At 41.6% G+C, this 21817-nt stretch overlaps 1 protein-coding gene across 5 annotated transcripts; it reads left to right on the top strand.

The window, feature by feature from the left end:
- The first annotated feature begins 511 nt into the window (after positions 1-511).
- blnk (B cell linker) lies at positions 512-21049 on the top strand. Of its 5 annotated transcripts, none has more exons than XM_084021802.1 (24): positions 512-702; positions 890-952; positions 8019-8065; positions 11581-11646; positions 14258-14304; positions 15160-15197; positions 15270-15378; positions 15546-15652; positions 15752-15824; positions 15929-16012; positions 16922-16947; positions 17036-17064; positions 17151-17207; positions 17293-17320; positions 17402-17453; positions 17558-17618; positions 17869-17893; positions 18045-18075; positions 18449-18524; positions 18642-18670; positions 19591-19646; positions 19731-19808; positions 19892-20047; positions 20760-21049. In XM_084021802.1, the coding sequence occupies exons 1-24, from the start codon at positions 634-636 to the stop codon at positions 20874-20876; spliced, it is 1524 nt and encodes a 507-aa protein (XP_083877928.1). In that variant the 5' UTR covers positions 512-633; the 3' UTR covers positions 20877-21049. The 5 variants fall into 5 exon arrangements, with proteins under 5 accessions (XP_083877928.1, XP_083877927.1, XP_083877931.1 ...); XM_084021801.1 differs by having other exon boundaries at positions 513-702; positions 17866-17893; XM_084021805.1 differs by lacking the exons at positions 512-702; positions 890-952; positions 8019-8065 and adding an exon at positions 8177-8193 and having other exon boundaries at positions 17866-17893.
- Positions 21050-21817: the final 768 nt, after the last annotated feature.

The following is a 21817-nucleotide window of genomic DNA, read 5'->3' on the forward strand; positions in this document are numbered from 1 at the left end:
TGCAGTCATATTTCTGATATCAGAGATTCTTGTCAACAACAGCAAAAAAAAAAGCTTTTCCTGGCTTGATGAAAATTTTCCCAAAGGTTGATTGAACTGCACCATCTGCATGACTTTCATTAAAGATAGTGCCGCCGTTATCACCACCTCAGCATCCCCCCCCCTCCCTCAGAATTATCCTGCGCCATAAACAAGATTACACCTTGAAATGAAAATAAGCGTTACGATAAATGCACTCTTGCTTGACTGTAAATGAGGCGTGTGCTCCTGGAAGGTGAAAGTCAAGTCACCCACCCTGTGATGAAACTTTGGGTTTTTTCGTATATACTACGACTTTGAGGAAGTTCCCCTCCTCTCCGCTTCCCATTTTGCGGATGCAATCTGAGAGGACAAATTTAGATGTTTTTTTTTTTTTTCAGAAAAATACCACAAATTGCCACATTTCTTATTGAGGGAAGGAGAGAGAGAGTATGTGTTGGTTTAAATGAGGTGACCTCCGTCTGTGTACTCCCAGTTGAAGGTGGCTGGTGCATGACGGGTCAGTCTATTACCATACGTCCAAAAAAAAAAAAAAAAAGCAGAGCCTGCTTCAGCTCAGAGGTTCCCTGTTGAGATAAAGAAGGAAAGAAAAAGATGAACCTGCCATCCAGAGAGGAGTGTGAAGGCTGGGACTCGACGCAAGTAGCCTTCTTTATGTGCAGGGTGAGTAGAAAAGACGCTAATGGACCTTTTTCTCATCATTGTTTTACGAGTTCAGCAGTTCATGTGGATCACGTTTAGAGTATTTCCTCATCAGTGTGAGGAACAGAGATAAGCATGACACGAAGATGTATTGTAGAATTAAACTGTGTAATTAAATGTAAATCCAATATGTGTTTACTGCCCTCAGAACAAAATGCAAGAATGCGCCGCCACCGTTAAAAGACTGAAAATTAACGGACAACGACTTCTGGTGAGTTTTTTTCCTTCTTTCACCTGATTTTATTATATTTATTATTTTTCTCCCCAAGAAAATATTACTTCTGCAGTTACATAATCTGCTAATCCATTCAGGATCACATCTGGGTTGTGGTTTTTCTATACTTGCATTAAAAAATGGACAAATCCCCCCGAGCAATTATTATTATTATGGTATTAAAAACAGCAGCATGATTACATTTCCTCCAGCTATGTGTGTCTGTTGTGCTATTTTAAAAACAAACAATGGCAAACATTCATAACATCCTCGTAATTCTTTTCACGGAGTTCATTGTTGTTGTTGTTTTTCCTTAAGATACATAATCCGTAACCTTTTGAATTTGCTATTTTGAATATATGAATACGTTGAATAAAAATGAAGAGTAAACTTTGGCCGTGAATGTTAAATGTCTAAACGTTTTTTTTTAAAACGAGTAGAGGATATGAAACGTGAGCGGTGAGCATTCACCCACGCATGATGAGTCCATCGGTCGTAACTTCTGCTTTGAAATTCCCTCCCCGCGTCGTCATCCGCCCTCCGCGAGGCCGCTTCCCATGATCCTCGGAGGCACGGCGGTGACACGTTGAGTGTAGGTTGTGTGTATGTGTGTGTGTGTATGTGTGTGTGTGTGTCAGAGAGTGAGAGCTGTGAAATGAGACTCGGGGATAATGAAGCCATGATCCCTACTTATTAGGTAAGTATCATTAAATCGGCCTCGTCGTGAGGGGAGGAAGGAGAACGCCGTCTAACGAGGGTTTTATGCAACGAGCGTCGGGGGTTTATAACTTCCTAAAATGTAGCATTTTGAGGATCCGTAATTAAACCTCAGTGACGCCTCCCACATTTGTTCTTAGTCGTCTTCTTAGTGGCCACATTTCATAATTAACCAACTCTACATTAATGGGAAGTTAGCTAGCATAGATGCTGGTTGTTAGCATTGTAATAAAATAGCAAATCTGCGATTTTATAAATTTGCCACTTTTTTTCTCTGAACATATTGCCCCCCTCTCTCGGCTCCGTTTTTCCAACAGTGGCCATAATACCCCCCCCCCCCCCCCCTCAATATGACTGACCTCACTGTGGATTTATGGTCCAAAAAAGAAGATGAATGTTTCAGAGCAGAGGCTTTGATGAGCGAGTGCACCGGTGCAGATCTGAAAAATACATATATACATCCAGTGTGTATGTATTGACTGATAGATCCCAGACCTGCAGACCAGACCGGCCCGGTACACACCGCGCCCCATTAGGCTGCAGGTAAAGCCGGGCTCGTATTGACAGGAAGGTTTCTGCATGGCCGGCTACACACACACACACACACACACACACACACACACACACACACACACACACACACACACACACACACACTTTTGAATTTAACCAGCTTGGCTGCAGTCAAACGCTCACAGAGAACCTCGTTATGTGGACTTTTTGTTGGCTGGGTCCCAACCATTGGATGGATTGCCATTGGATGGATTCATGGTCCCCAGAGGATTTTTCCCTCTGGCGCCACCATGAGGTTGGCATATGTGGTTGAGAGTGAAATATACACTGTTGCCCATAAAGTTAGAATATTGAGTTTCAGTCACAATCCTTTGTGTATTCCTATTTAAATGAATCAGGTGATTACTTTGTGTCCCAATTACTCAGGTGGAATGAATCCATGCAGAACATTTGATTTGAGCTATAAAAGACATTTGGAAAATTATTCCAACTCCATGGGCAACCCTATCAACCACTGTTGAATGGATTGGCTGATAGCAGATATTCAAGGTCCCCAGAGGATACATTCTAATGACTTTGAGCCCATATGAATTGGCCTTATACTCCTTTGATTCAGTACTACAGACATGATGGAGGTCTACATTGGTAGCTTATCAATAATTGGATGGATTGCCATGAAATATACAAATCAATTGACATGAATTGAAAAGATGAGGACTCCTTTAGTTCCTATCTACTGAATGAATCGGCTCAAATTCTGCATTCTACGTTCACGGCTCCCCCATGTGGATCCCATTGGTCACTTAACGTTTACTCTAGCGCCACCATGAGGTGGCACTTACTGTGGTTCATAGTCAAAGACCCACAAAAACTCACAACATTAATCAGCCTCCGCGATACTTTGTTTATTGTTAATTAGCGAACTTAAGTGTGTCAACAGTCTGAGACGGAGAATCTGTGAACGTTACCAATTAATTGCCGGCATATTAGCAATGTTGCTCGTTAGCGTTTAGCATGCTAATTGAGCTCCAAAGCACCAGCCATGTTTAGGAGTGTGTGTGTGTGTGTGTGTGTGTGTGTGTGTGTGTGTGTGTGTGTGTGTGTGTGAGAGATAACTTGTTTGATTGAATGAGGTGTCAAAGTGACACATTAAGTGAAGATTAATTGAACAACATTTGCAGTTATTAACAGATAATTATGAATATGAAACCATGCAGTGTCGTTTACCAACAAATAAAATAATCTTTAGGGAATATTTTTATTTATTTAAATCAAATTGTGTGATCGTGTTAGTTTGAGTGCTTGTGTTCCTGATTGATGAAGGTGAAACTGGGTGGCATGGATTTTTTATTTATTTATTTATTTATTTTTGCAGCTTCCGAAGGGCGATATTACAGAAAAAGTTTGCGAGCCAGTGAGTTAGCTGATGGATTACCTGACCGGTATACTGTAAAGAGAGAGAGAGAGAGAGTCATTGTGTGTAAAGGGTGATTTGTCTCTTCGTCCTTGTACATCGTCCTCGCCACATAACTCACCACGTGAGTCAGACGGAGCAGTGTTAATATTTAATCTGCCGTCTGCATCCTAGTAGATTATTGTCTCGACATCCTTAATTCTAACAAAGTCAATATTTGTCAGCTTTGTCTCAGGGTTCAGTAGGCGGCGCTCTCCGTGTATCCGCTGTTGTGACTTTTATCCACTTCCTCTTCTGTCTCTGACAAACAGCCCGCTGTTGCCTCTGGCAGTCAACTTCCTGTTGCGAGAGGATTTTTTTTTTTTTACAACAGCAACCGTTGTTGCATCAGCGTAGGTTCAGACTGTGAAAACAGATGTTTTCTTTCCACTTTTTTTTTTTTTTTACTTCAATCAAAAAAGTTCAATTTTTAACTGTTCTTGCCAGCATGCCATCCAACGGAGCTGTAACTTTAATCCTTCCATAAAGGCAAGAAAACAGTTCCCATCCCATAATGAGGACATTGTAATTATACAGTATATGAGAGCTAGAGGTGTAACGATTAATTCGATTAATCGATTGTCAGTCCTACCGATTCAACTAAATCGATCTGCTAAAATAAATAAATAGAATGAATCGTTTTGGCTTCATCAATAATTGATATAAATGTGTTTAATCGTATAAATTGTGATTCTTAATTATGATTGTTTTAATAAGTTTAAGACACTCTCTCCCCTGCCAGCATGTAGTCTACTGAATAATGTTCAAAATAACTGAGCATTACATTTTTGTATTCAGCATAAAATATTATGCAGGATTACTTTTTTATAGAATAAATATGTTAAATAAGCAATTCTGTGGTCTGTTTATGTTTTCGTCTTTCAGAAGTATACAGACTTGCATTATTGCATGTTTATTTCATGGATATAGAATTTTGGTTACAAGTTACTGAATCGAATCGTTACAAAAAAGATAGTCCTTGAATCGAATCGCCAACTATTGTATCGTTAATCCAATCAAATCGCTGTGAAGCCAAAGATTCACACCCCTAGGACATTGTAATGATATATGAGAGCACTTTTAAAAGAACTGCCATCCCTATGAGTTGAAAGATTCAGCCAATTTTTTGTTCATCAGAAATAATCTGAGCGAGAACGCAGGTTTGGTGAAAAAAATCCATCAACAAATTCAAAGTTTGCTCACCTTAAATCGAAGTTTACGTCATGTACGTACAGGCATTGTTTTATTACACCACATCTAGTTTAAGAGCCTCAATCATGGTCCAGTTTGCAATTAACACAGCTATGATTTATTTAAACAGGCAGCAACCAAAAAATCCAAGATGGCGACGGCCCAAAGACTTCACAACTGTAGTCCACAACGGGTGACGTCACCATGACGACGTCCACTTCTTCTTATATTGAGTCTATGAACTGAACCCTTTTTTATTGGGGAAAAATATAGAACATTTTTATGTGTCTTAAAATCATCACATATTCTACAGGGAACCAGTCTGCAATTAGTACGGCTGGAAATCAAGCGAGAGAAGGAAGCATAGTTATTTATGATAAGTTCTGCTTGACTCATCAGTAACTCGGCATGAGTCTCGGGGGCAGAGGTCCCGGACCGGGGGGGGGATCTGAATGCGATCCAGCGAGCGTGCTGCTGCCGAGCATCGCCTTTGGCTTCTACTTTGCATATTCATGTGATGTTTATACAGTAGAGCTGGAGCAAAGGTCATAAACAATCCTCAAGTAAAGAGGCAAAACATGAAATAAGTAAGGCAATGCAGATGTAAAACGCAGCCTCTTCACATTCCTTCCACCCACGTCTCATCATTTCAACAATGAAGACAAAAAGAGGACAGAAGATAGAAACAAGAAGACAATGTAACTCCAGTGTGAGTGGTGGGTGGCTGCACGCCGCCGCCGCGTGGCCGGGAACCACATGAAGGTACATGAAGGTATCCTCCGTCACTTTGATGCCGGCGTTCGCTCGTACAGGTAGACGGGTTAAAAGAGATATGTAGTCGATCAAAAGAGCTGTCAGCCTCCATCGCCGTGACGACGACGACGACATGAAGGACGAGCACACGTGTTTTGGCAAAAACAGATCAAACGACTGCTTTGTTGTTCCATCAGATGGCTACGAATGCTTTGTGACATGTACGTCGGCTGGAGTTAGAAAAAACAGAGAGAACAGATGTAATGTTGGGGATCAGCAGAGTTTTGACCCGTTGTGATGGAAAATAGAGGAAACGGCGTCGTCTTCGGGCGGGAAAATGGAGGAAAACGAGGAAAGTCTCACGTGAATGAGATGGAGATTTCTTAATTTCAATGTTTGGGCTTCTGGTCAGCTGATCGGACGTCTTTGAACCTCAAGGACAGAACTGTACACTGAGATTATGTTAATGCAGCAGACAGTGTATGACAGTAGGTCGCTTCCAGTCCTGTGATTTAAAGGTGCTATGTGTAGGATTTTTAAAGCCTTTCACATGCAGTTGTTTTCATCCGTCGTCTGATCAAATTCGTTACACACAGAAACCTTGCACGTTGAGTCTGATGCATTCTATATATATGAATATATAAATTAGTTGCGATAAATGTGCAAAAAACAAAAATAAACGGTGAGAGAGATGTGCAGTTATCCTGATCTGGTTCCAGGTGGACTTCAGGGTGTGGGTGGTCCAGGTCAGAACGCAGACCACCAGTCTGTTGATATGTTGGATGTTTGGAGCGCTACGGAGGCTCTGAGGGGTACGGAATGCGGAAAATGCCGAAAGTCAAACCTTTTCCGAAAACTTTTTAAACGGACGGAGGTTTTGGAGTCGGTGTTCAAACGTGATCGACACAATGTGAGGTCGGAATTGTTTTTTAACATCTCGACCTTTAGGACTTAGGATAATTAGACGCAGCAACATGCATTCCTGTGGCATTTTTTTTTTTTTTTTGCATCATAAACAATATAAGCAGCGACAAAATCAATTATCTGATCAGATAACATGACCGGCATCATTGGATATCATAGAAACAGATGCCAGATATTCAAATACCGTAAATCTGGTGGCTTTACAGGAAATAGGAGAAAATATCTATAAGAACCATAAAGAATTTATTCAAATGATCTTCAGCTCAAACGCTAACACACACACACACACACACACACACACACACAAAGCACATGACTGCAGGCCAGAATTACAGCTTGAAGAACGGCGGTTTCTCTTCACACATGCTAACCGGGTTTGTATGGACGTTATAGAAAGTTGAAGACGTGGTTGAGGGGCTGCGTGGAGTCCGGGGGGTTCCTGGTCGATAGCACAAAAGGGGGAAGAGGCTGCAGCTTGTGGAGCTGTTGTGTCTCATTTGGACGAGGCACAGACACCCCTATAAATAATTCAACATAGGAGGGTGTTTGTGAGGATCCACCGGGGCGGACTATTTGATATTTTATTCGGTGTCAAAAGGCTAAGTCTGATTTTATAGCGATATTCTCTCTGTAAGCCGGTGGGATGATCAAGTGTGTCTCGGCGAGGGCCAAGGTTCACTTCTTTGAAGGAGGTAAAGCCTTTCATATTAAGTGATCCGGCTCTCTGATTTACAAATGATTAAATCACAAGCTCTGCTTTTAAAAGGGGGCTTTTCGCTCCGCTCGCTGCTGCCGGCTATTTCCTGGAGGTTATTCAGCCTCTCGTTGATGATCAGATCCTAAACATACCGTATATTTTAGACTCACACATCTCTTTTTTTGTTCATTTGACACCTCGACGCAACTTTTCACAAACATTAGTCGTCGCGTCACGGCAAACACGGAAGCGAGGAGAGAGAGTAGCGACACCAGAGAGCCGTGAATTATGAATGAAGAGGGGAAAATACATAATTTAGCGGGATTTTGTTGCATATTTTATGTTAATCATTTCCTTTCATTTTGCGGAATCACAATTGCCTCTGTTGCAATGCAGACATTTAAATGCAACAGAAGAATAAAATCCCAATTTTTTATTTGTTTATTATCTTAAAACACTTGATTTGATTCTAATGAAGAGATCGGTCGTGTTTTGCCTCCGTGAGTATCATGAAGTCACTGAGGTCAGAGGTCAGAGTGTGAGAGAGCTTCTAGGTGTCATACCCATGGTGATGTGAAGCTGTATGCACTAATATAGTGGTAGTTATTAAAATAACATGAGGGTTTCATGAGGAAAACAAAGTGGCCCTTAGTGAGGTGCTGCCATCTGCTGGTGGCTGAGAGGTGATGCACGCAGCAGCCTCACACACACTGACACATTTGTGATGAAAGGCTGTGCGTTGTATGTTTTTAATCCTCCGCGGTCTCTCGTTTGCCACTGTGGTGTTTAGCAATGATCCTGTGATGTTTCCACAGAGTCTGTCTGACAGCGACATCAGCAAGTTTAGTCTCATCCAACGACCGTAAGTAACGCTATCAAGCCGCCGCCGCCATCGCACCTCCACCTCACACCTTCCCCGTCTTCTCACCTTCACCTCCCTGCTGCTCTTACCTCACTGTCGTCATGGGGATAAACCTGCACGCCCTTCATGTGCAATTATTACAGGAGAGTTTATAAAAACATACAAAAATTACAATAGGAGGACATCTTCAGACATAAAAATACCAAGTGTTCAGTGTGTGTGTGTGTGTGTGTGTGTGTGTGTGTGTGTGTGTGTGTGTGTGTGTGTGTGTGTGTCACCAAAACTCCTCTGATGATATTTGTGATTAAGTTAAATCAACTGTAACTTAATTTGCAATATGTGTGCATCAATTTGATTTATCTTTTTTATTTAATATTTATAATTGATCTATATTTCATAAATTATACATCTTAAAAATGTATTCCCTATTTTTAAATAATTTAAATGCGATAAATTGAAGTTTTTTTTGCTTTTTTGTTCTCGACCAAATTAAAAATAAAAAAAATATAGAAATCCATTTCATATTCACTTTAATTGAATATGGATTCTACTTTCAAGCTTTTAGAAACACACCCAATAACATGCAAGTGAAATGTTGTTGCAAATTAAATGTGAGCTAAAGTGAGTTGTCGGTTCTGGGCTTCCGTAGTTTCTCTTTGACTTCCTGTTTTGATGCAGTTCTTCACACATGTTGAACCAGGAAGTGATCTATTATTGCTGTAGCATGGACACTGTGTTCCAAATCACTTACAGCTCTCTCTGAAAGCACACCATGTTGCTTTAATTACATCTTGAACTTTGACCCCATTGCTCATATACTCTCCTGCACAGAGGATTGTGGGTCAGAATCGGCCAGAAAAGCATTCTGGTATTTTTGCATATTTTATAAAGTTATCATAAAGTCTTTTATCTGACATAATAAATAGTATTGTAGTACAACCCGGAATAAACCAAATGTTTGAAGAACATAGTTAACAAACTAAAACCCCTGATGACGGGACGGGAGTTTAGATTTCCCTATAAGTGTCCCAAGATGGTTTCACATCATCTCCAGATCAAATGATGACTCAAGACTTTTTCTCATCTTGAATCACATGCAGCTGAAAAAAAAGCAAACACTGGCGTTCAGATGACGGAGTGGTTAGAGCACATGCCATGTACGCACGTACGCATACGCAGCCAACCCCGGTTTGAATCCCGCCGGAGGTCCTTTGCTGCATGTCACGCCCCCCTATCTCTACTGTCTTTCCTATCTGTCTACTGCTAATAAAAGGCGTCTATGCCTGAAAAAAAAAAAAAAAAAAAAAAACACTGACATATTTCTCACAACAGACACCTCCCTCCCTCCGCCTCGGTCGTCTGTGATCAGAGGTAGAACAGACGTATATTTAGTATACAAACAAAAATCCCCATGGTAACCCCAGACAAACACACACACACACACACACACACACACACAATAATAGCAAAGATTATGTTTAACTGTGATGTATAGAAAACTTTCCATGACACGCCTGTGTGACCTTACACCTGTTTTAAAGCTAAAAATAGTGATTGATTAACACGCAGCCACCTCACTTTCACACCCAACAAGACGTGTTGATTAAAGGTCCCCTATGTAAAAAAAAAAAAGTGAGATTTTCATGCCTGTTTTTGTATTTAAAAGTAGGTCTAGTTGTTTTATAGATACTGTAAAAGTGTAATAACACTTGATCCATGCAGACGTACACACAGTCCATGTTTAGACACTTTAAATCAGATGTCAGGATTTTTGTGTGATGTCACAACTATAAAATATAACGTTTTTAACATAAACTTCCCAAATTTGTCGCAGTTTATTTCCTGGTTGCAGTGTTTGTAAATAAGAAGTGGACATGAATATCATTACATTAACCAACCTGTCAATCCCCAGGTAAGCCCCACCCCCTAAAGCATCCCCTGCTTTCTGGTCTGGTGGACTCTAAATGGACCATAATGTACTAAATGAACATCATGCTGGATTGAAGAAGACTTGAAACTAGAGATTGAGACCATAAACTCATGTTTACAATGTTTACTGAGATAATACATCAAGAGAGAAGTAGGACCATTTTCTCATAGACTTCTATACAACTAGAGAGGAGTCGCCCCCTGGTGGCCAGCAGAGAGAAGTAGGACCATTTTCTCATAGACTTCTATACAACCAGAGAGGAGTCGCCCCCTGGTGGCCAGCAGAGAGAAGTAGGACCATTTTCTCATAGACTTCTATACAACCAGAGAGGAGTCGCCCCCTGGTGGCCAGCAGAGAGAAGTAGGACCATTTTCTCATAGACTTCTATACAACCAGAGAGGAGTCGCCCCCTGGTGGCCAGCAGGGAGAATGCAGGTTGAAGGCACTTCAGCGTTTGGCGTCACCTTTCCAGAACCGGATGTTGCCGCCTGGTATGTGAATGACAATTAGATGACAGGAAGTAAACATGAACCCAAGCTGTTGCCTAGCAACATAATTCCATTTGAAACACACTTAAACAATCTAAAAATTCAGATTCGGAAAGACAGTAAAAGAGAAAACAAAGGAGTTGTTTGAACATTAAAGCATGTGAAGATTTCAACAATGATTCTATTTATAGAATTCTATCTTGGGAGGAAGTTTTTTTTTTTTTAAATGTTTCGGTTCTTGACATCCTGACATAATGGAAAGTGACGTGTATATACTGTAGATCTACAGCAGGAGTTATTAGCAGCAGTTGAGATGTCTTGTAGGAAGTGGTAAAACGAAGAGGGTCAGTGAGAGAGACGTGATGCAAGTGATTTGTTCACTCAAATCTGTTTTTGCCTGAGAGAGACGTGGGAGTCGAAAAGAGAAGTGGCTTTTTTTCCTACGGAGGCTGGTTAGAACGAAATCCATCCTCCTGCCGGTGACAAAGACGTTGAGTCGTAGCCGAAACGATCATTTACATTTTGGACTAAAACCCTCCGGTAGCACACGCACACACACACACACAGACACCTGATGCAGGAACGAGGCCTGAAAATGTTGAACGCAAACATGGACGCGTTGGGGAAACTCGCTACGGAAAAGACCCGGTGAGAAAGTTCACTCGATGACACAATATCAATTTTTTTGCTTTTTTGAAGAAATATCTATCGTATGTGTGGTGATTTGGACAAAAAACACAATTCCTTACTGTTCTGCAGCGTTGCGTCACCTTCTCTCCTCTTGCAAAACAAAGGGTTCAAACTTGGGCAAAGCACACACAAAGACGTTTTCGAATGGTTTCTCTCATTGTTGCATAAATTATAACTTAAATATGAAAACGTATACGAAAAGTGATGGAACTGACAATTCAAGAGAAAATGAGTCATTTGAGAGAGTGACTAATCAACGTTAACACTGCGGCTGTCTTTCTGAAGAGCCCTTTAAAGCGGGAGAAATAACAATAACTACTTTTCTTACGCTTCTTTCACTCATAAACTCATTTTCGGGAGATTTTTGTTTCTGATCGTAATAAAACTAAATTATGTTTTTGTTGCAGGCAACTTCAGAAGATCGTTCAAGACATCAAGAAAAACGACGGCAGCTTACTGAACAAACTGAGAAGGTCGGTGCCTAAAAGATCTCAAGAAACTTTTACTGAACTTTTTTTGTTTTTCTACACGCTGATATGAATACGAATGATCTTAACTTCACATGTTTCGTTAAGGGAGGAGTTTTTGTGTGTTTGGGTGGCATTTCTATGCATCATTAGAGAATGTCAATTCCTCTTTCACAACCGTTGGAATAAGTCTAAAAGCCACAAACCCCCAAAATAAACTTAAACAGATGGCTGTTTCAATTTCCTTTCCTGAGCAGAGTCTCCTTAAACTCACACGAGGAGAGAAACTGCACTTAGACAGGACTCTTTCATTCCCATCCTGCATGCTAAACATGCTTTTATGTTAAAGATATATAAGCATAATATCCGCCTTGCCCTCAAGCAAACATAGTCAGAGAGGAACGTTAATGTCCTTCATCTGGACTTCTCGAGGAAGAGGAGCTGATGAACACGAGGTCTTGAGATGTGAACATTTCCTGTCATGATTATCTGGCCCACAATAATTGTGATCATCCAAATATGCGTAACCTTCTGAGGCCGATCGACACGGATGTTTCTTCGATGTTTCTGTTATAATGCAAGATGGCACCGAAACAATCTCTTCACCATTACATACACATTGTTTTGAGGTATCACAGATTCAACACTGTTCTTCAGTGACAAACAGGAAGACAAATCCTAGATAAGGTCTTCATAAATCGTAAGGCCCCCCTTCATAATTAAAGGATAAATAAATGCTGTAAAAACATGATTAAACCTATTTATATTTCCTGTCTTTTGAAAATGAGCCTATGGTTTTCGCTTCTCCACAACGACAGTGAGCTAGACAGCTTTTTTCACTCGTGATATTTACGATTATCCCGATAATTCACTGCGATCAACTTATTGTGAGTGTTTTTGTATTGTGATACACGGTTAAAACCTGTCTTCTTGTCAGGCCCGCCGACGGGCCGTTTTGCACTAGTTTTCCCATTCATTCTGTTTACTCGCATATTATTTTTTTGTGTCTGAGTCATATTACACATCATTTGAAAGCTACGAGTCTCGCGAATCGAAAAAGTACGCCGTTTTATGCTCACGGAAAACACATCAAAAGCAAACACAGCATGTGTGCAAGGAGTGCACAGGAAAATAACAACAATATGACAGGAGTTCCCTACCTTTCGAGCTGTCTCGAAGTCCATAAAGAACATGTTGCATGCTAATCCTTATATCCAGAGAACGGTAAGAGTCCAACGAACAAAAGTAGCTACTTCGTTTAGTCCCACGAGCACGCGATCTCCGGTCATCATCCATAACACGCCATGTGTTGACGTTGTGAGTTTCTGAACAAAAGATTGTTTATAGCTGTTTATCGCTAGTTATCGCTCTTCGATGACGGACTTTGCTAACTCCGTGTAGCGCTACTTCCTGGCGACAAAACAAGCCCCCTTCCACGATCCTACGATCCGGATTGGCCGAAAAATCTGTCCATCAAGAGAGCCAGTGCGTCACTGCCTCTCGGCTGACCAACCACGAGAATCCCCAGGCAGAGAGCCAATAGGCAGAGGAGTACATTTTTGACTGACAGGTCTTATAGCCAATGAGCTTACGATTCCAGCGGTATGTTACATGAGGGGAGGGGGCTTGAGGCTGAGAGCGCAGCAGCTCAGAAAGGTCAGACTGTGACCTGCAGATATGATAGTTATGCAGCGTCTCATTACAGAAGGCTGTTATGTAAAGAAACATTAACAAAATGTTGGTTTTATTAGTAGTAGTTGTAGAACTGGTGAAATAAACAACAACAAAAAGTAGAATTATATACCTAAAAATACCCATAATCTCATTTGGAACACTTTGTTCCAGATGCAGCTCCGTCTGACATTGCCCTACAACACTGCACTTGCAAAGCTCATTTTTGGGTGTCTTTTTATCTACTTTCTACCAGTTGTTGGTCAGGCTTGTGGCTGTGGCTTCATTCAACTTTTAGGCCTATCTATAACAGCCACAGCTAACTTGTTTCATTCAAAAAGAAAAATAATTTAGGCGAGGCAAAAAAAATGCAATTTCCACTATGTTTGAGCTGCAGTAACTCAGTGTCAGTAACACTTAGAGTAAATCTGACACCTGCAGAAGAAAATTCAAAGGGTTATCTTTCAGGAATGCTCAGCTTTGTGCCTGTAGTCATAAGGGTTCAAAAACAGTAACCATTTTACTTTGGGTATGTCGTTTTCAGCCTTTTCTTCAAAAATAGGACGGCAAAGCAAGAGGTTTCCTATATCATCATGACTCCCTCTCATCTGCATATGGAGTAGAGACCCTTGCTGACAAACACACTAAGCTCGTTGACCAATCAGAACAGAGCGGGCCAGCTGACCAATCAGAGCAGACTGTGTGTTTTTCAGGGGGGAGGAAGGGGCAGAAGGTCAAACAGAGCAGAAAAATAAATGAAAGCATTTAAACATGTTCTAGTAGGAACCTGAAACATTTAGGAACCAGAGAAGGAGCAGAACAGGTCCACGTTAAAAAGGACCTGAGATGTTTCTACGCAGATGATGTGTGTCTCTTGCACCAAAATAAAGTGTTTTTTCTGGTATTTATGACCGATGACGTCAGTGTTTTTCTCTCTGCGCTGCAGACTGAAGAGCAAACCGGTTCCAAAAGTACCTGCGAGAGATTACAGAGGTGAGAAGTGAGTCAGTATCACTGTTTCCACAGGAGGAACATTTGGTACAACATGAGCTGTTATTAAAACTTCTTATGATAACTGAAACAGAAAACACAGGTGAGTACAGTACAAGTACGAAATGTAGTTAAAGGACCCAAAGTGAAATTATATATAATATATATTATAATGTATACCCATAGACTTTATATTAAACGGGAAAGTTATTGCTGATTGAATTTTAACTTATAGCAGTTTTATATGTACTTTTAGGTAGTTTTAATCCACATCTTTGCATTATATTTGACATGTGCGATATGTACAAGCACTGAATGAATATTTTAATTAAATGTCAACAAACACATTTTTTTTTCTCCAAAAATGGTAACTAAAGAGTATAAAAAAAACTACTGAAAAGTACTTCAGTGCAGTAATTTTCCACCCGTGTATATGAAGATGTTGTGGTTATGACACAGAGGTAATAATAATGTGCAATAATACGATGGGTACTCGTTTCATATGAGCACATGTTGTCGTGTATCTGAACTCACCCGTGACAATTAGTGTTTCCTGTCCAAACACGCCCTGTTAGTAAAATATATCGAAATAAAAAAAGTTTTTAAAAAAACACATTACAACAGTCAGACATCGCTGCACATGTTTCCACGAAAACACACTGCACTTAATTATGTAACACTTCTGTTGAACACTGCATCATAAAAAAACACATTTTCCTCTCACCTCTATACTATAATCCAACAGCTGGGAGGTGAGGAGACGCGCTCGGCTGCCGCTCAACACCGGGCCTCCTTCTGAAATAGAAGAAGTATAAAATCCATAATTTTGTAATGAAATGTTTTTGTTTTTTTTTACAGAAAGCAGGGAAGAGGATGAATTCTCTGAACCTGATTACGTAAGTACATGATTTTTAGGTAATGTTGTTTTTGCCAGATATATTGATGTTAATGTCACATGTCGTTTCCAGGATAATGACACGTATGAGGATCCACAAGAGGACCAGGACGACAGCTACGAGCCCCCTCCCAGCCACAGAGCCTTCACCAAGACCCCCCTCCCACGGGGGGACTATCTGGGTCCGTGCTGCACAAGCTAAAATTAGATGATGAAATTTCCAAAACCTGATTTCAATCACAGTTTCTATTCGTGGATAGCTTCTCCTTTACAGCCAGCTGGAGGTGAACCGGTCCGTCATGCAAATGCTGACGTCCTGTTTTCACTGCTTCTGCTTCTTCGTTTCCAGACGGCGGACGCAACCAGCGGCCGGGTCATCCGCCCAGGAAGCCCCTCCGCCCGGGGAAAGCCTCCAAGCAGCTGCCCCCAGAACCCTCCCAACCGGGCAGCGATGAAGTAAAGCAGCTTCACCTACACCAATACTTTATCATGCAGGCCTGCTTCATTCGGATACTTCATGCTGAGTCATTTTTACCCATATGTTGTCTTTTGCAGGAAGACTACATCAATCCAGACTGCAACGACGACGAAGATAACTACGTGGAGCCTGCAGGGAATCCTCCTTCCAGTGAGAACCATATCTGAATAGAGAGGAGACAAAAAAACAGCTATATGGATATTACTACTACAATAATAATAACAATAATATCTAATATAATAGTATCTCCCCAGATCCTATGATGCACGGTGGGAGCGGAGCGAGGAGGGTACATCCCATGTTGCCTACACCTTTACGAGAGTGTCCAGCTAGTCCTGGTAGGTACAACAATAACCACAATGCACCTCAACACGACTAGCATTGTCATTAGCATCAGAGCGAAATTCGATATTTTGTAAATATATAGTGGTGAAGTGTTAAAATCATCTTAGTAGCTGCAATCAGCATAATGTACTAAATGAACATCATGCTGGATTGAAGAAGACTTGAAACTAGAGATTGAGACCATAAACTCATGTTTACAATGTTTACTGAGATAATACATCAAGAGAGAAGTAGGACCATTTTCTCATAGACTTCTATACAACCAGAGAGGAGTCGCCCCCTGGTGGCCAGCAGAGAGAAGTAGGACCATTTTCTCATAGACTTCTATACAACCAGAGAGGAGTCGCCCCCTGGTGGCCAGCAGAGAGAAGTAGGACCATTTTCTCATAGACTTCTATACAACCAGAGAGGAGTCGCCCCCTGGTGGCCAGCAGAGAGAAGTAGGACCATTTTCTCATAGACTTCTATACAACCAGAGAGGAGTCGCCCCCTCTTGGCCAGCAGAGAGAAGTAGGACCATTTTCTCATAGACTTCTATACAACCAGAGAGTAGTCGCCCCCTCTTGGCCAGCAGAGAGAATGAAATTTTAAGGCACTACAGCGTTGGCTTCAGTTTGGAGGTTGCTTCCTCCCCCCATTGTGTCTACAATACTGAATGAGCAGATTACAGGCACGAAAAGTAAATACTCTACAATCAGACACAGTCAGTTGGTCCAACACACACACACACACACACACACACACACACACACACACACACACACACACACACACACACACACACACACACACAAGTGCTGCATTCTGAAAACATGTTTTGAACCAGCACCAAAGCATGTTTTTTTTTTGTTTTTTTTTGTGGTTCTACAGTTTGTCTAAATTTAGCTTTGGTTGTTTTTCAGACTTTTATGAAGTTCCTGACAAAGAGGTAGGGTAACTCCATGTTTGTTGGTTTTTAAGTTTATAATTCACATGTGGAATTCATTGCAGTTGCATTTATATGGCGTCTTTTACAGGGACACTCATTATCTCTTCCTGCCAGCAGGTCAGTGTCTGAATAAGATCTAACCGAACACACAATATACAATAACATTATTCCAGTTGCAGTCTGACACTAATGGTTTCCTTCAGAATGTGTCCGATCCCCACGACACAGTTCCATTCCTTACCCCCGAAGCCGAGCCCCAGGTAGGACTCGCTCCATCCAGAGCCTGAATGAACTCTCTGTTACTGTTTCCACTATTACTGCGCTACTAATGAGTTCTTCTTTCAGAGGGAATATGAGGCGATCTCCTGCTGCTGTAAGTGATGGCAACGTGTGCATTTAAATAGGTGTTTGCATAGATTTGTTAAGAGAACGCTGACTTGATGCCTGTTTCCAGGTTCAGGAGCCCGAAGACCACGATGAATATGAAGTTTGTGATCCGGGCGACAGTGAGTGTGAAATGACTTCATTTTTATCAAGAAATCTCTTTTTAGCATGTTACGCCATCTAGAGGACGGCCAGCAGGACAATAACATGTTGCAACCTCCTCCAGGTTCCCATGATAAACCTGCAGAGCATCTGTCTCCACTCCTACCCAAACCTTTACCCAGAGAGTAAGCATCACTTACTATTATATCATATTAACCATATTATTATATTAATATGGAATGAAATCTGAATATATGGAATGAAATCTTCTCAGGATTTCACATATATTCAGGTTTCATTGCATATTCTCACAATTTAATTCCTAAACTGCATGCCATTTTATACATATATATATATATATATGTGTGTGTGCATGTCAATTATAACCTGCTTAAAGAAGAAAATAACTGATATTGTCTGATCATCCTTCAGCAGGTCACCAAAACCGCCTCTAAAGCCGGTAGGAATTTGAATCTGAATAGTCATATATTATCAATATCGTCATGGTTACACTGTGTTTTACGTACTTTTTTTTTATGTGATGAGTCATCATTACAGTTTGTATTTTTTTTTTTTATGATGCTGAAGACCTTTTTTTGTTGTTGTTGCAGAGGCCAGATTCAAAAACTCGGGAGTTTGAAAGTGAGTTTAAACATTAATTCACATAATAAATGTTCACGTTGTAAAAATCAGTCACAGCAACATTATTAAACCTTCCAGTCACTTCTATTAAATAATGTGGCCCTAGTTGCAAACTGGTAGAAACATTTTAGTGTCTAACAGTCCAATTCCACACACACACACACACTGAAGTAAAGCTTATTATAGATGTTTTCCACATTAAAACCACTCCAGTAAAAAGGGAATGTGGATACCGATGCACAGCGTGAGCGCTGAAACAACTCAAAAACCTATTTACACGTTCCACTCTTGGAATGCGTCTGCACATTTTTATGCTCAATGCTGAAGCTGCAAAAAAAAAACCTCACTTTCATTAACCGGCGCGTCTCTGCAGGCCGAACGCTGCCCGTGATTCAAATGGACCAGAAGCCTCCGCCGAAAGCTTTTACGCTGGACTTGAAACGACCAAAGTATGAAGGGCATCCAGTGTGTTGTTTCTTTGCGTTTTAATGTACACGGACGCTGAAGGAAAATGGGCCCTTTAATCACAGCTTGTGTGTTTACTCTGTTTGTGGTCTCTCCGGCAGAATTCCTGTCGCACAGTTGACGTCCCCCAGTAAGTACAGCTTCTGCTCCGGGCTTTACTTTCACATGAAGAGGAAGAAATAGAACCAAAATGTCTACATCAATGTTTTTCAGGCCGAGGAACCCCAATTACATATCGTATAAGATTGTGTTCCTTTATAAAGCGGTCAATAATAATGTGTAGTGCAGCCTATAGTGCCATGTTTAAGGTACTTTGTAATGATGTATGTATACAATGCTGAGACATTAAAATAATGATTGTTGACAGATTCATATGTTTATATACAACAGCGTTTTAGGGTGAAGGGGAAAAAACGGAGCCGAGAGAGGGAGGCAATATTCCAAGAAGAAAAAGTTGCATATTTGCTATTTTATAGAGTTGCAGATTTGCTACTTTATTTGAGAAGAAGTAAAGCTAGCATCTTAGAAGAAGCTACCATTAGCATCTTAGCCCAACCGTCCCGATCAATAAACACCCACAAGATGACAGTTTGACCTCATATGAATAAAACCAACAATAAGCATCAACGTCATCACCCTAAGGACCTAACGAGGTGTTGTCACATGTTGGGATGATGCATTAGAAACATAAATGTACATTCATGGGAAGTTAGCTAGCATAGATGCCAGGTGTTAGCATCGTAGCAAAGTAGCAAATTTGCCACCTTTTTTTTCTCTGAATATCGCCCCCTCTATCGACTCCATTTTGTTTTTTTCCTACAGTGGCCCTGATACGCCGTCGTATTTATAGAACATATTGTAATTCTATATCTGCATTTCTTCATCACAATTTCACAGTAACACAACCATTAACATTTAGAATTGTTTATTAGATCTTGTATTCCTGTCAATGTGTATTTTGGACATATATCCCGGACCCTGTTGAAGGTCTCTGGTCTACATCATCAAACAAACAGCGTTATTCTAACGTCTGTGTGTCTGTCCTCCTAGAACCGTCCAACAGAGGAAGTGTCTCTGCTGAAGACGAGCTACCAGACCGAGACAAGGTGTGTTCAGACAAAGTCTTATTGTTAAAATACATACAGTTGATCCAGATCAATGGTTCGATCCTCTATTTGACTTGATTTTAGGACGTCGATAAGAAACTCTGGTATGCCGGCTCGTGTGACCGCCGGACTGCCGACGACGCCTTGTGTCGCTCCAACAAAGTTAGTGTTTTGAGGAGAGAAAGAGAGCGTTGAAATGAGTCGGTATTTCCAACCCACAATGCTTTGTGTTTGTGTTTTTTCAGGACGGGGCGTTCATGGTGAGAAAGAGCTCGGGTCAGGACGCCCAGCAGCCGTACACGTTGGTGGTGTTTTACCGGGGCCGAGTGTACAACATCCCCATCCGCTTCATAGCAGCAACGCAGCAGTTCGCCCTGGGACGAGAGAAGAAAGGGGAGGAGGTACGTCGCACTGTGGTCTACACGGATGTCTGTAGGGTTTAACCAGTAGAAGGAAGTGACCATATATGGACTGGATCTGACGAACACAAGCAACACCCCCGTTTGTGTTCGTCAGATCCACCGGGCTTTAATCAGGCAGCAACCTCCAGTTCTGAAAAGTAAAACCAAAGCCTTAACCTCATTCTCTCTGCTGGCCACCAGGGGGCGACTCCTCTCTGGTTGTATAGAAGTCTATGAGAAAATGGTCCTACTTCTCTCTGCTGGCCACCAGGGGGCGACTCCTCTCTGGTTGTATAGAAGTCTATGAGAAAATGGTCCTACTTCTCTCTGCTGGCCACCAGGGGGCGACTCCTCTCTGGCTGTATAGAAGTCTATGAGAAAATGGTCCTACTTCTCTCTGCTGGCCACCAGGGGGCGACTCCTCTCTGGTTGTATAGAAGTCTATGAGAAAATGGTCCTACTTCTCTCTGCTGGCCACCAGGGGGCGACTCCTCTCTGGCTGTATAGAAGTCTATGAGAAAATGGTCCTACTTCTTTGTTGGCAGCTTCAACACCAGAATCCACATGGATCCAGGTCTAGTAAAGGTGGCGCTCTGCTGCTTTATGTTCATCAGATCCACCCGTCGCTCCTCCGCAGACTAAATATGGTCACTTCCTTCTACTGGTTGGAAAAGGAAAAACATGTAATCCTAACATCCCTTCTGCTTTGCAGCACTTCAGCAGCATCTCCCACATCATCGAGAACCACCAGCGGCTCCCTCTGGTTCTGATCGACGGCCAGAGCAACACCAAGGACGCCACCAAGCTCTGCCACCCGGTCAGCTCCTGAACCGGCCTTTGCCAGGCCGCTGGACTTGTGCATCCACACCCGAACTTTACTGACCACGCAGAGCCAAAGAAGCACTGACACAAAAGACTTTTTAAACTCGTGTTTTTATTAAATTGTTGTTTTTTTGTAATGCTCAGTCAGTAAACAGTGTATTAAAAATAAATGCAAAGGAAGGAGACAGTGTCGCTGCAGCTGAAGGAGACGGGGAGACAAATTATTTTTGCTCACAACAGCAAAACTACGGGCAGCCGAAAATACAAGGTTGTATATTTAAAGGTTTTTTTCTTGTGTCGTATCACATCTTCAGTCACAGAAACTGCACCGAGGGACCGACGTAAATAATGATCATATCAATGCGCATTTGTTGCATAACAAAGAATTTGTAGGCACTTGGTGAATACTCTCTGGGGTAAAATTTTACAGTACCTCTATCTGGACTTTATACACAATTATAAATCTTTATTTAAATTGAAAAAAAGTAGAAACTGTGCATTCCAGAAACAGGGACAAATGCACAATATCAGTATACGGGACAGGTGTGTCTGTCCGATGGTCGGTCGGTCACGCACGCACGCACGCACGCACGCACGCACGCACGCACGCACGCACGCACGCACGCACGCACGCACGCACGCACGCACGCACGCACGCACGCACGCACGCACGCACGCACGCACGCACGCACACACACACACACACACACACACACACACACACACACACACACACACACACACACACACACACACACACACACACACACACACACACACACACACACACACACACACACACACACACACACACACACAGGAAATGTTGAGCCACAGTCGGACGCTGGTTGAGATTGTCAGAAGCTCAGGCCTGATAAAGGTGAGGTAATGGGAAATATAAATCCTCCTTTTATAGTGCAATTAAAAGATAAGATTATCATTTCAAGT

Source organism: Eutrigla gurnardus, assembly GCF_963514095.1.
Source record: "Eutrigla gurnardus genome assembly, chromosome: 11".
Lineage (NCBI taxonomy): Eukaryota > Metazoa > Chordata > Actinopteri > Perciformes > Triglidae > Eutrigla > Eutrigla gurnardus.

Excerpts from the sequence above, each read along its gene's own strand:
- blnk (XM_084021801.1), top strand. The coding sequence starts at position 634 with ATGAACCTGCCATCCAGAGAGGAGTGTGAAGGCTGGGACTCGACGCAA. Across the intron at positions 14,305-15,159 it reads ACCTGCGAGAGATTACAGAG|AAAGCAGGGAAGAGGATGAA; the intron begins GTGAGAAGTGAG and ends TTTTTTTTACAG. Across the intron at positions 15,379-15,545 it reads CCCACGGGGGGACTATCTGG|ACGGCGGACGCAACCAGCGG; the intron begins GTCCGTGCTGCA and ends CTTCGTTTCCAG.